This window comes from Anser anser (assembly GCF_964211835.1).
Source record: "Anser anser genome assembly, chromosome: 20".
NCBI classification, from domain to species: domain Eukaryota; kingdom Metazoa; phylum Chordata; class Aves; order Anseriformes; family Anatidae; genus Anser; species Anser anser.
The window spans coordinates 172,607-187,389 of NC_139741.1; the positions used below are offsets into that span (position 1 = coordinate 172,607).

The 14,783-nt window shown below is 37.5% G+C and overlaps 1 protein-coding gene across 10 annotated transcripts in view; it reads right to left on the minus strand.

The window, feature by feature from the left end:
* Window positions 1-31: 31 nt before the first annotated feature.
* PITPNM3 (PITPNM family member 3) overlaps window positions 32-14,783 on the minus strand; it is a 91,222-nt gene continuing 76,470 nt past the window's right edge. For 8 of the 10 annotated variants that reach the window (XM_083805841.1, XM_083805839.1, XM_083805844.1 and 5 more), the window contains 7 exons: window positions 14,637-14,753; window positions 13,496-13,612; window positions 11,115-11,263; window positions 8,708-8,857; window positions 7,661-7,844; window positions 7,148-7,276; window positions 32-6,742 (listed from right to left, as the gene is read on the minus strand). In XM_083805841.1, coding sequence (XP_083661967.1) covers window positions 6,434-6,742; window positions 7,148-7,276; window positions 7,661-7,844; window positions 8,708-8,857; window positions 11,115-11,263; window positions 13,496-13,612; window positions 14,637-14,753 — 1,155 coding nt within the window. In that variant the 3' untranslated portion in view covers window positions 32-6,433. The remainder of the gene's footprint in view (window positions 6,743-7,147; window positions 7,277-7,660; window positions 7,845-8,707; window positions 8,858-11,114; window positions 11,264-13,495; window positions 13,613-14,636; window positions 14,754-14,783) is intronic. The other 2 variants (XR_014574127.1, XM_083805843.1) reach the window with 2 other exon arrangements.

The following is a 14,783-nucleotide window of genomic DNA, read 5'->3' on the forward strand; positions in this document are numbered from 1 at the left end:
ACAAATAAAAACAGTCTGGGACACTACTGGCTTAAAGGCAAGGAAAGTTTTATTTTAGTAGCTAATATAAGATTTTAAAAACCAGCACACGTCAAAATCTATACCAGTTGTAGAAATCTTACTCCTTATTTCATATTAAGAAATTCATTATTGTACATTTTTGAATCTTTACAAGGCAGCCATAAGAAATATAAACATTTTTCACCAGATAGAACCTTCTCACTGACAAACGTTATCTAAAAGTATACGCTTCATAAAACTATAGACTGAAAGAACATGTACAACTTTGTTTCCTTTTAGGAATTCAGTTATAAGAGGACTGCCTCTTTCCCTTCCCCACAAATAGAAAAGTTTATACAGAAGGCTTGGGGTTCTGTGAGAAGCCTGCCATTCTGGGTCCTACATCAGTCCTTGTAGAATAACTTATCCATAAAAGTTGTGATTTTTAAATTATGTTTTAGTGTTATGATCTCTGGTACCCCATCTCCCAGCAGGTCACAGTAATCTTCCCTCTCTATTCTATGCCCTCCCTCTCCCCCCTAAGTTCTGTACAATTTTACAAATAGGAACTTATCTGCCAGAGTTGTTTCATATTTCCACCACCTCCACCCTCCCCAGACAATGATACCCAGTTTCAAAGGTAGCTTATTGGGATAAATACAAATAGAGGATAAACTATCAACCCCTTACCTTGGACTTGGTCTAAAATGAGGGAAAGAGAAATACCAACACCTGACCTTCAATTCCAGAGTCCATAGCACAGGATTCTAGCTGGTCCAGGCCATTTCCTAGTTCTGAAAAAAAAGGAGCTCTTTTCATCCAGAAAAATGTATTATTACTTTTTTTTTTTTTTAATGGGGGACTGAACTTAGGATCATCAGTAGGAACCTATAGTTACACTTGAGTGATTAAACAGCACTGAAGTGAAATTACCTTGTTAAAACTACAATTTCTGCTGAAACTATGAACAGACAAGGAGGAATCATTGCTCTTACAGACGCTGAGGAGGTAAGTTGGAAATTTTTGTGTTTAGGGACTTCTATCCTGAGACAGCTCCAGATGAGGACGAAGAATGCAACTTTCTCCCCTGTGTGCCTGAAATGAACAATTCAATGCAGAAGTCCTGATTTTAGATCCCACATTTCAAGCTCTAATCAGAAAAAAATGAAACTATATTGTATAATCTCTTCTTCTCTTCATTATTAAAACAATTAGATTATTACAAAAGGGCCCACACTTGAACTGTCTAGCGCTTTTATAACATACTTACCTTCTCTGTTGCAAAAGGGGAAAAAACAGGAAAATCCTATTTGTTCAGTAACAACTGTTGCAGTTAAAATTTTCTAAAGCTGAAAATACCTGTTGTTTTCACGTATAATTAAAAATGCTTAAAGTTTTTAACAAATTTAAGAAATTAAACAATACAAAAGGACAAATTTCACTTTTTCTTTTTAAATTTATGCTGTGAAATACATAATAACGTGAAATAACTATTGGGTATTTGCTTAAATTCACAGCCATGCTCTGGCCTTAAGCCTGTAATGTGTAAATAGGACAACTTGTTCCCTAAGAAAGGCAAACAGGATATTTTGCAGAATGGTGGAGCTTCAAGATAAATGTCACTGGATTTTAATATTAGATTAAGGTGCGTCAAATGTCTTTCTCTGTGGTTTACTGGTAGCTGCACTTCTACATAACAAGTGAAAAGTTTTACCTTTGTTTAGAAATGACTTTCCTAAGTAGTAGAGGCTCAGGAGAAGCAATCTGTAAGAATTAAGACTATTTTCATCCAAACAAATCAAAATGGCAGCTTTCATGAACCCCAAGGAACAAGAGGAATAGTTAATGCCATGTCAATTTTACACTTAACAAAATTTTATGCAGAAATAGATATAAACCATGCCACAAAACTAAACAGGCATACTTTAGTCAAGCAAGAATCTGTTTGAAGCGCACTAGTGTACTCAGATACATTTTTTTTTAATTGAATAAACAGCCATTTTTTTTTTTTAAAAAAAAAGCTTACAAATTTGCTTTGAAAGCAGAACTTCACTTAGGTTGGCTTTCAATAGCTACATACATACAAAATACACCACAGTGTGAAGTTGTGTTTTCACAATATCTCAGGTAAGTCTAAAACTGCTATTAATCACAGCTTTTATTTTTTTACTTTTTATTTTTTTTCCAGAATACAGTAATTTAAAAACGGATATATATGAACAGGGCAAAGAAGGAAGTGCTTCCAGGTGTGGTCTACTTTGTACTGTGCTGACTTGTACTGCTGCTTCAGAACCCAATTGAATAAATGGAATAACAGCTTTTTCTTTTATGTTTCGCTTCTGCCTCCTCCACTAAGTTGATCAAAAGACTAAGTGCTTCTCTGTAACATACTGGAGGCACTATATGTGTTGAAAACTATTGATGGGTCTAGCTTGTGTTCCTTGGACACCCATAATACCCACAGCTTCTCTGAACATTTCCATTCTGTGTATGCCTCAACACTTACACAGCCTATAAGGTTTAAGAAAGTGCTGACTGTACAGAGAATGCAGCAATGAGGCTCAGTAATCAGAAAATAAAAAAGGACTGCAGGTTCAAATTCAATCTCAGTGAATGGCCTGATGAAGAGGACTGATAATCCCTCTGTGAAAGCAGAAGTGAAACTGAAGGCCAATTGCAAAGGGAATTCCAATGAACTGTTGCATGCAGTTTCACGTGGACAAAGTATAAAACCAAGACTGATCAGAAGGCAATGTTTCAAGAGAAAACATTGAAAAGTTATGCTGTAAAACTAGTGTTTCTAATGACTGGGGGGAAAAGGGGGGGAGGGAGCGGGGAGGAGGGGAACTAGTGTTTCGAAGTACTTGAGGTCTCCAGCCATGGCCACAGAGTATTTGTTGAACCAGCCTAGTAAATCACAGTATCTTTCATAGTCCCATCTCCAACAGAAGTTTTGTGCCATTTTAGTGGCAATTGGTTAGTGCTTTCAAAACAATTGCATCTGATGTCTCAGAAGCTCAGTTACTAATTAGCATGAAGTCTTAACTTTCAAACTGATGCCTGTATCATTGTTCACCAAAGTGCTCAGTTGGAGGCATGTGTTCAGGAGATAAACCACTCAATCCCTGAGCAATAAGTATTGTTGGTATTATGCAAGGGCCACATAAACCCTTATGAAATGAAATGAAGTTAGGGAAAATATTTTCAGCTTAATTTCAGTATGATGTGTAGAGACTATGAAATTGTTACCACTAAATCAAGCATACAATAGCATTTGTTTTACTACTTTTAGTTCATAATATTCTTATGAAAAGCCATACTTTTAGTTCATAATATTCTTATGGGAAGCCAACACAATGACTACTGTAAATGTGACCCAGAAATTAACAGAAATACACAAAGTGAGAGCTTTCAGGACATGGTTCCCTGCAACATGCCATTGTGTTAGCAAGAGTAAAACAAACTTCAGTAACCCGGGAGATTTCTCTAACCTTGTGTTCAGAATCCTAAGTCCTTTAAAGACAATCACAGAATTACACACAGATCTCCCTTTTCAAAGTAAGTAGGTCTTAGCAACTTAAATAAAAAAAAATAGGTTTTGGAGTCTCTGCCTGGTAGAGGTAGACAGTTAAAGCAACATTAGCTTTGAACTCTAGAGCAGGCACAGTTATTACTCTGAGAAGACATGCTACCCAACACCCAGTTCTTTTAAACAGTAACTTCAAATTTTGCAGTCAATGTTGCCTTTAGGTCCCTTACGTAAATTTCAAATTTGTCTTGTGAATGCCACCATCTTTGGATTACCTCCCTCACCTATTTAAAAACAACAACCAGGAGCATGTGTGAAATAACTATATTCTATTGTCTTGCTCTGTCAAGAGCCAAAACTTTCTGTCAGTCATTGTGCAATATGAAAAAAGAAGGCAGTCCCCTGGGACTAATAAACAAAGACTGTTCTGCAGTATCAATTATTTACTGTTCAGAGACTGAGCTACTGTGGCTGGTCTTTTCAGAGGATGTACTCAGGACATCTTTTTTGTTTGGTACCTGTTAAAGCAAGATACATTTCATAGGAAGGGAGCACAGATATAAAGAGACATGCATCTTTCTTTACTACTTGATTTTTTCTTTCCTAGACAAGCAGCAAGAGAGAAAATTTCATCATTATAATAAGTAGCCTTCACTGCTCTAACATCTTGTCAGCTCTGGTACCTATGATAGCACTGAACTGACTGGAGGGACATGGAGCCTGCTGTCTAGTGTTAACTTGTGCAGTCTCCTAGCTGTATAGGACAGGAAAAGAAATGGACAATGATCAGTATATAAAAGACACATTGGGTCAAGATAGAACACTGAAAACTACTCTAAATTTGTGGGTTAAAGAGCTAGGTGTGACACTACTGGGAAAGCATTTGTAAACTTGAAGACTGCTTCAATGTAGTTTGTGGAGATCTTTCATTTAGCTTTTGTAGCTGGCTGACTTGCCAACAGAGCATAACAACCCCAGCCCTTGTATTGCAGTTACCTAATGAATGTGAGCTACCAAACTTCTCATAGCTTTCCTAAATCTTCAGCAACGATTACTCCTTCCCTTAAAGGAAGCATTATAAAAGAACAACTTTCTGATGTGCCAGAGATCTTTCAGGAAGTTTGAAATAGGTAACTGATAATCTTGGTAAGTGATAAGCTTAAAACCAAGAAAGAAAGAAAGAAACAAACAAAACCCCCAACTTTCATTTATAAGCTACTTTGCTGCCTTTTAGGTCAAAAGCCACGTTACTAGGCCCTTCAAAAAGCACACTGAAACTTTTATGTTAACAGGAAGTTATTGGGTTTCCTTCTGCACCATCAGAATACTTTTCTATTGTATTCCTTTATTGTTTTACATAGTAACTTTGAAATCATTAATCAACAGGCTTCTTTCTGTTCCAGCTACAGACTAGGAAAACCTGAAAGTAAAAGGGTGGGGATGACAACCTCCAACTCCACAAAAGTGCGTGTGTTGGGGAGAAACCAAATCCCCCTACTGACTTCCAGTTTTCTCAGGGTCAACAGTCTGGAGTTTTAATTTTTGAAGGAAAAAAAAAATTGTGCACTAGCAACTTCATTGCAGGTTTTGAAACATGCATCAGTTCTATCATGGAAGTTCTCTTGGTGAGTTTATAGTTTGGTGGAAATATTTGCATAAAGAAGCTGCAAACTGCAGCTACGTTAAACTAATGACATTTAGTTTAGAAATATTATCACCTAGAGAAAACTTCACACATTTTTACTTTCAATAAGTTAATTGAGAGATCTGAGATAAATTTAAGTCAGTAGGAAAATGTCTACTTGGCACCTGTAATTTGTCATCTCCATTCTCTGAAGCTCACACGCTGTAATTCTGACTGCTACAGATTGTCTTAGCACAGCAGTTGCTGTAAAGCATGAGAAGGTAAATAATTTACTCCCAGGAATTCCATTAGCATTTATCACTTTTTCCTCCTCCAGTTTAAAGTTTCTAGTTAGAATAATGGAAAAATTGATTGCCCTGAAGTTTGCAGATCCTTTAGTAAAAAAGTTCCCTTTAGGTTACCGTCTTAGGATCTGTGTTTCAGACTTAGATGGTCAGAGGCATCTCCTTACTCACAGTAGTTAACACATTTTGCACAGTCACCAAGTTCAACAAAACAATGTGATTTTTGTACACTTGCACATCACTTTGTATACAGCAACACTAACTACTTCAAACCGTGGCAGAGACATTTATTTCTAACACAAAGCATTTATGATTTGGTTCATAGGTGGAGTTCTCCAAATTACTTGATGTACAGCACTTCAGACAACATGAGTGCCTATATCTGAGTCCGTTGACCAACAATGTAAGCTGAAAGGATAGCCTGGGTTAAAGGCACCCAACAAGCATCTTGCTGTATAAATTCTGATTATCCATTACTGTATTCCCTCTTCCTCTTCCCTTGCAAATATATCTCTTTATCAAAAGTGAAGTGGCAGCAGATAAAAGTAATGTTTAAAGTGCAAACTTTCCCTGTAACCTATGGGACCTACTGTTTATACTGCTTTGGGTGCAGCTAGTTAGCTGCTACCACTATCCTTCTTTTGAATAAAAAACAGCTTGTTGCAGCTTTTTCTCTTATTGCACATTTTATTGTATCTATTGTACAAAATAACCAAAGATTTTTTTTCCTGTTGCTTTGATGTTTTAAGCACTTGCGATAGTTTTAGATTGTTTTAAAATTTCCCAATAAACATGTCAAGAGGAACGAACTGGAAGTTCCCTGGTTGGTATAAGAAGGCATTTTCTAGAGCAGGAACGACTCCAAGGTACAGGTTCCCCTCTACATTTTCTAGTCTGAAGCTGCCTAAATATTATCTTTGAGGCATGATTACAAGTTTAAGGGGGTGGCATCCAAGATCTGCATCCCCAGGCTTCCTAGGGGACAGATTCAAACTTGTGAACTCCACCTCTAACCCAAGCAACGGAGGGCAAATGTCTGTCATGATCTTTGTCTGATTCGGGCTGGCTCTGGGCACGCTCTGGTTTGGGGTTTGAAGAAGGTGGGTCAGGTTGCTGCACAGACATAGTCCTGCGGAGGTGGTTTCTCTTGCGCAAAAACTCAGGTTGGGAGTGAAGGCCAAAGCTGCCTTTTCTCAAGATCATCCGAGAGTTGTTCTTTTTGGGTCGTGAATGAAGACTGAACTCCAGTGAGGCCAAGTGGGCTGCATAACCCTCACTGAGGAACTGAAACAGGAAGGAAAGAAAGAGAGTGACAAATTACTGCTGCCTCAACCCATGAGCTCTATGAGGAGTTCAGTTCCTATCTTTGGTAATGTAGTTAGATATATATAAAAGAATTAATGTGTCTCCTCTCCCTTTTAATTTCAGTGAATTGTTCCATTTTTGTTGTTCAGCAATATGCAACGCATGCACTTGCAGATACAACCTGTGACCATTCAATTCTCTTTATGATTCACTCAGCCAGAAAATGCCTCATCTGAGACCAAAACTGCCCTTCTTTCTCTGAAAGACTGTCTCTGCTCTTTATCTTGCGTGTGCGTGCACATGTGTGTGCGTGCATACATTCACACACATGCATTTCCCTACTCCTCCCAAGGACTTCCTGGTTGAGCAGCAACAGTTACTTACTTGACACTGTGCCTGGTATTTCTTTGTTGATCGTCCAACTATGTAGATCTGGGATGGCGACAGAGCCAAGACATTGTAAACAGAAATATCCTTCATGGAACCATATGCAGCACAGATTTTGATGTGGCACTGAAAAAAATATTACTTCCAACGTAAACGCTCTGACTATTGAACAGCATGCACTACAAGGATGGCACCTGTCTTGCATTGAAGCAGCAGACAAACTCACTGTTAACAATGCTGTAAACCACACACAGCTAAATCTGTTTGCCTGCATGCCAGCAGAATTACAAATATGCAGACAGGAAAGAATAAGTAGTTCATCAATTTATTTGTAATATCATATGCCAGGAGGTACCTTTGGATATTTTATTTAGCATTTCCTACTCTTTGAAAAGCAAGAAAAGAAAGGAGGAACGGCAAAAATACTTTATAATGGCCAGTAGGATTTACTGTTCAGTCAATGACATTCTCTAGAAAAAGGTTTCAAGGATATAAACTGCTTTCTAGTACCTCTTGCATGAGATTCCGTAGAAAAATAGTCTTTTGTCGCAGTGGGTCATGAACAAGTCCATCAGAGAAGAAGATCATTCCTTGTGGGAAGTTGTGTTGAGACAACCATGAAACCACACGCTGCTTTTGCATATCTGGACGGCCAGTAATATAGATAATCAGATATCCCAGGTCCTGCCAATGTCTGTCAGAAACAACAGATAAATTACATAGATGCAGAAAAAGAAATAACGCCCAAAAGACAGGTTAGTATTTCTTTGCTCAGCATGGATCCAGTTAGAAATCAGACGTGACCCTTCAACAGGTAGAAAGCACCATGTCTGCTCCTAGTGAGAAATTATGCAATTATCTCTACATCTTGAGGGAGATGGCATAAAGCAAGTGATAGTCTCATACAATATGTTATGTAAAACATAATAGCTATTTAAAAACGTATTTAGAATAGTCCCTTTTACTGCACCTCACGTCCTGCTACCTTTGAAATGTATTGCAAGATTCTGTCATTTCAAATGAAGGGAATGGAAAATCCTTGAAAACTGGCATCTCTGAATTCCAAAATGTGAGTTGTATTTCCTCACCCAGTGCAGCGTTAACAGACTTGCAAGAATTAATTAAAAGCATTCTGACTTTTCATCCATAAAACATTCCTATGCTCACGGTGCTTGGTATTTCTGGAGCAAAAGTATGTCCTTACTTGAAGTTAGTGAAACACAAAATACATTCTTTGCTAACCACTGTAACAATTGGAATCATTATTAATTAATTACTCACACTTTAACACCATGTTCATTTGAATATGCAATTTTCAATCTTTATCCAACTTAAACTACAAATTTCCAAGTAAACCATAGCATTCTAAGATTCCTCTGAAAATCAGGCAGGCCTGTTGTCCAAGAAAATACAGAAACATACCTGCAAAGCCTTCTAGCCTTTAAAGAATTTTTGCATATTTAGTTTAAAAATTATATATTCTGTCCTGTTCCCTCCTATTGCGTTCAAACAGAAAAGTCAGAGATTGAGAAAACGAACCATGCAAACTTCACTTACCTGACAACATCAACAGCCCCAGCTCGGACTTTGGGATCACTTCCCATAATTGAAACACTTGCTGCAAATGAACCATCAATGCTGAACACAACACATTCCATTCCTCGGGGAAGCACAGTCAGATAGCTTGTGGCACTGCTCTGGTCCCCTCTGGAGAGCCAAAGGAATAAATACTTTTTACAAGCATGGTGTGAGAATATTTTCTGCACATTCTAGTTAAGGACTGTCTAGATCTGCAGTTTCAAATATCTCTGTCAAGTAGGTATTCTGATTTCAGTCCTATGTGTGGCAATTAAAACCTAAACTTTTAGGAAATAGCTTTCCAAAAAAAAAATTTGGAAGCTGACTTTAATAAGAAATTGCATTTGTACAAATACATAAAACAATTCAAAAAAAAAAAAAAAAAGCGCCTCAAGAACTCAAACTTTGGACTCTATCTGTCTATATATACACATAGATAATACGCGAATTCTCTGTGGATCTACATAGCGCACAGAATCACAGAATCATCTAGGTTGGAAGAGACCTCCAAGATCACCTAGTCCAACCTCTGACCTAATATCAACAAGTCCTCCACTAAACCATATCACTGACCTCTACATCTAAACGTCTTTTAAAGACCTCCAGGGATGGTGACTCAACCACTACCCTGGGCAGCCCATTCCAATGCCTAACAACCCTTTCAGTAAAGAAGTTCTTCCTAATATCCAACCTAAACCTCTCCTGGCAGAAATTAGCAACCTTTTTTTTTTCCCAACAGTTCACAATTACTGGCAAATTCTCAGAAATTACAAGGGAAGAACTGATATGTACCTTTTATTGGCATCTTTCTGCTTATAACTATCAGCTTTTCTCCACTAAATAAACATTAGGATAATATTAGCATTACCCATCTCTCTAGCATTGCAAATTGCAATGGAAATGCCAATCCAGAAAAGTAAAACAAACCAAAATAACCTACCCCTAAACAAAACCAAACCAAAAGAAAAATGCAATTGCAGTTGTCTTTTCATATAGAAAGGCATGTGAGATGCCATGCCATCTTCTGTTCATGATGACCTCCCCAAGAGGTCTGGACTCTAATAAAGCACGAAGTGATCCAAAGTCTTATCGTTCCACGATATCATGGTCCTTAAAAAAATGTAATCCGAAGACCACACTGTCCTTCCTTTAAAAAGATGATCACTGTATGATATAGAAATTTATATACGATGATGAAGATTCTTAAAATATGTGAACATTACATTATGGCTTAACAGGCAAAGACAGGACAACTCTCATTCCTGTTTGAAACTCATTCCTGCAGTCTAAATGCCCATGGGAACTTAGCTTCCCAGTACACCTTAATTTGTGTTCATATAACTGTCTTTTCATAAATTGATGGCTTGTTATACTACAGTGAAGTAAAATATTTCTTCCTCCATTAGCACTACACAAGACTGTAAATTGACTTTGCACTTGATTATGGGTGGATAATGTCATGTTCTGTTTCAACTGAATTCATCACTCTGTGCCTCCGAAGTAGAGACTCAAAGAAAGCTGTAAAACTATTTGCTACTTGGGTATGTGATTTAATTCTAAGTGCAATATTAAATTAATGTTATTTATTTATTTATTTTAATTCAGCATAGGAATTAAACATCAGAATTTTTAAAAGCACAGCTACCCTAGTCGTGCACCTATGCCAACAAATCTTATTTCACACATTTTCATTTTTTATACGTGACTTAACATAGTGTTTTTTTCAAATACAGGAAAACCAGGAGAGTTGACTTCAATAAAATGTTACTCTGAGATACTGTTTTTCCCCCCGGTTTAGAATAAAACTGTTCTTACGTACAGAATTAAGGCGACTCTTTCAATTAGCCTGCTATCAACACAGAAATTGCTGGCTGCGAATAAGACAGTAGATCCTCTACTGTTAATTTCAACAACAAAAGCTTCTTATTGGCTTGAAGAACATGAAGCCATACCTTTCAGCAATCTTTTCCTCAATGAAGAAGCTCTGAAATAACCCAAATCATACACTCTTGCCATAAGAAAACTGATTAGTCATCCAGTCATCTTATTTTGCACTAAATTGAATTATGGTGAAGTTTTGTGTTGTAGGAAGGATAGATAAGACCCATTGGGCTGGACACCTGTAAGCTGGCCAGTAAACAGATGACCACTGTTTCAAATCTAAACTGATAACACAGCAAGAAGACGAAGAAAAATAATTACATTTGTCACTGGACTGCTGAGGCACAAATAAATTAAATTATCTGCCTAAGGCCACACAGAAATCTGTTGTATAATATAGAACTGACCAAATTCCCCCTCCATACACACTTCAATCTTATACGTGTCGATGTCTTCCTGATCACAAGAGCCCATCACACCTGTAGTTCCAGCGTAGAGTTATTACCTGACCACCATTTTGATGGGATACACACCAACTCTCAATCTCTTTTGTTTGGGTATGCTGTAGGATATCCGGCCACTGCTGTTGGATATCTCTGTGTCAAAGTACACCCATCTACCCGAAGATGGCTCAGTCATTATGAAGATATCAACCTGCAAAAACAATACAACAGGTACACAGAGGGTGCCTACTATCACACAAAACCTGCCAAGCCTAAATCCCATTAGTATCTCCAATTGTGTCTTGTACCAAAAGCTAACAAAGAAGTTTCAAGGAACCTTAAAACTCAATAAAAACTTCATAGAGGGTCCTCTCAATTAGAAATGTTTCCTAACACACAGTACAAGAGTTTATTGTTGCTTTGACCATTTAAAGCACCCATCTTAGCACTGCCAATGTCAAGAGTATAGAGAGCTCAGGACTTCAGGAGGAACATCAAACTAGAAAAAAGATCATTTCAGCTTGTGTGTGTATTAAGTTTTTGCATATTAAACCTACAAAAGGGAAAAAAATCAGCCGGTTATTAAAAGATGAAATCTTTCTCAAATCATAACATTGCTTTCAAACGAAAAGCCTGAACACCTCAAATTATCAAGATTTTTTTCCCTGAAGAGGTTTCATCAGTGTTTTTCTTCAACTTGAGTCACTCAAGTGATGGGGATGCTTTCAGGTGTTTTTTAAAACAAAACAAAACAGCCAAAAAACAAAACAACGACCACAACAAAACAACAATGGGACAAGATTGAAGCAGTGATTGTCTTAAAAGTATAACCATTACCCATGATGATAGTTCAATTTGTACCAATACAAGGCATGCTGAATACTGCAATAGAATCTTAGAAGCAGCACATCACTTAAGTCTTGTGGAGTTAACTGATGAAGCCCAGCAGTCACAGAGGTACGGGATATTGTATCCTGTATTTCAAGCCAACACACAGCAGCAGCTGACATAGCTTTTGTGACTGTAGAAGAGTTCTTTGTCACATGAACTGTATTTCAGACAGATATCACTCAAGTTCTCTATGGCTGAGGCTGAATGGAAAACATTTTACAGTGAGGTCTCTGCTAGGGATGGAAGCAATTCAGTTGAATGATGCAGTCTAGACTATCAACTCGAAGACGCTGGTCAAGGCTTCCAAATGCACTATATAACACAATTTTGACAGATTCCTGTCTTTCACTAAAGTTTTGTGTTTTTTTTCCAATTACCTCTGAAAATTTAACATACCAAGAAGAGAGCAATAATCTCATTGTGATGTAGGCAGACAGTGAGAATGTAAATGCTGATCTCAAAAGCAAGAGCTTTACTCTGGCTGAGTGCAATAGATCTAGCTTATATGTAACTCAGCCAACGTCTTAACTCCAATATGTTGAAGCCAGAAGCCTGAGTACATTTGCAACAGTGAGAGGATCATCTCTAATGCATGGCACCACGATCCTTAGGTTTTTCTACCGGAAATACCACTTCCTGCTTAGTAACATGAAAAAAGGTAGGCAGCAGATGTCTTTCCATAGCCAGTTTCCTAAACAGTGCAAAAGGAGATGGAGAACAAGGGAGATTTACCATACATAAAGCTGTTATCAGAGTCATTATTTAAGTGCAGACTGCTCTAAAAGTAAACTGCCCAATGTTGAAAAGCATGAAGCTGAATGCTCAACCCAGCATGAGGTTAATGCATCACCTTAGCAGCATGGGCCACCCACAGAACAAGCAAAGCGAAGCCTCCAAGCTTCAGTTTTACCCTCAGTTCAGCAATAATGCTCTGCTAATTTCCATAAAAGCTCTTACAGTCTATTGAATATGAACAAAGAGTTCACTTAATGTTTGGCTTTGCTAGTTTTAAGCCTGGCTGCTGCAGGCAGTGTTAGGAGCACAGACGATTCCAACCGTGGCACATTACTTCTTCAATTCCACAACTAATCTTTACTCTTCCATGTATGTGAGAAACAATAGCAACCTAACCTACAGCATCACTATTCCTTTATCCACTTGTCTTACCTTGAAAGGAAGATGTACATTTTTCTTCTAGTGATTTGCCAACTGTTAATAAATTCTTTTTTTGTCCTTCCTCAACAAGTTAATTTTCTGCAGTAGGTGGTGTAAACAGATGATGGATTCAGAAACGGCTGCCCAGCATACTTTTCAGTAACAAGAGGAGATGGCCAGCATCACGTAAAAAAGATGATAGCTGGGAAAAATGTCAGCTATCCAGAGAGCGTGCTTACAGCATATTTTTGTTGAAGTGGTGGGAGACTAGTGACGTAATCCCCCTCACTGTAAGACTTTCTTTGGTACTATGAACTACATGTGTATTACATTCAACAACTATTTCTAGTAAACACTTATTTTAGAAAAATAAGGAAACAGGATACTCAGATTTTACCTTTTCACCTGTTAAAGCTACCATGTCCAGAGGCCCATACATAAAGCGCCCAACTAGTATCTGAGGACCATCTTCTACTGCAATGATGTCATTAGCTCGATGATTAGCAGTCACATTCTAAAATGAGAGCAAAAGGTGGGAGGGTAGAGTTTTCTTCTGTAGTAAGGCTATTGTCTCTATTATGTTGTTATGAACAGTTACACAGAAAACACAGTCCAAGACAGTGTGTTTGAGGTACATCTCAGTGCACCTTAGAGTACCCATCAAAACTGGGCTTTCAGGAATGGCCAAGATCCCATTAATGGCGCATTTCTGAATAGAGATTCTGTTGAGGACACAAAAGATGACCAAATAAGAGCGTACGTTTAAAGTAAATGCCAATTACCTTTCAGAACAAGTGGTGCCATAGATCCACGTAATTACATGCAAAACATTCATTTTATGAGGCACTTTCACTTATTTTCAGTAGCTCTAATTTTTCACACTAAAAAACAAGCAATCCTCCCCCAAGAAAGTTTTAACTGATGAATGGGAAGAATATCTGCAACTTGGCACATCTTACAAACTGATAATACATTTTTAGCACAGTCTGGACACAAGCTTTTACTGACTGTCATATTTAACCCTGGTATGCACTTATGCTCTGGAGCACAACAAATCCTTATCAGTACTTATAGCGGCATTCAAAACTTGCTAAAAAATTGTCTAAAAATTAACAGCGTAATTTTGCTACGGATTTCAGTGACATCCAAAAGAAATTTCTCAAGTCATAAATTTTATGTATTTATTATTTAAGCCTTTATTTGATACTTGTAATTGAAGTGGCATCTAAAGAAAGAAAACATGTTTTCTTGGGTCATAGATCCATTTATTGTACAAGAAAATAGAAGAGCAACCTCTTTGCTTAACTGAAATGTAAGGCCCTTCAGTTATTTAAAGAAAGAAATACACTTTCTCCCAATGTGTAATAATAAACCAAGAATAAATTGTTCCTATTTCCTAACTGTTAATTTATTTGTCTCTGGATTATGTTAAAAGTTTTCAGTTATGTAAAATTCACATTTTAGGAGATTAGACTCCATTTAAATTGCTACCAAACCCAATTTCTATAGCTGCCATGGATATCCAGATTTATACTTACTCTCAATTTGACATGTGTCCTTTTACGTAGCCATTTTTCTCGTGGATTAGATGGGCTTAGTGTTGCTGGATCCAGGCTGTTGTTCTCCTTGAAATTTACATTTTCATACCTCATCACCTGAAATGATATTAATGTTTTAATAAACCA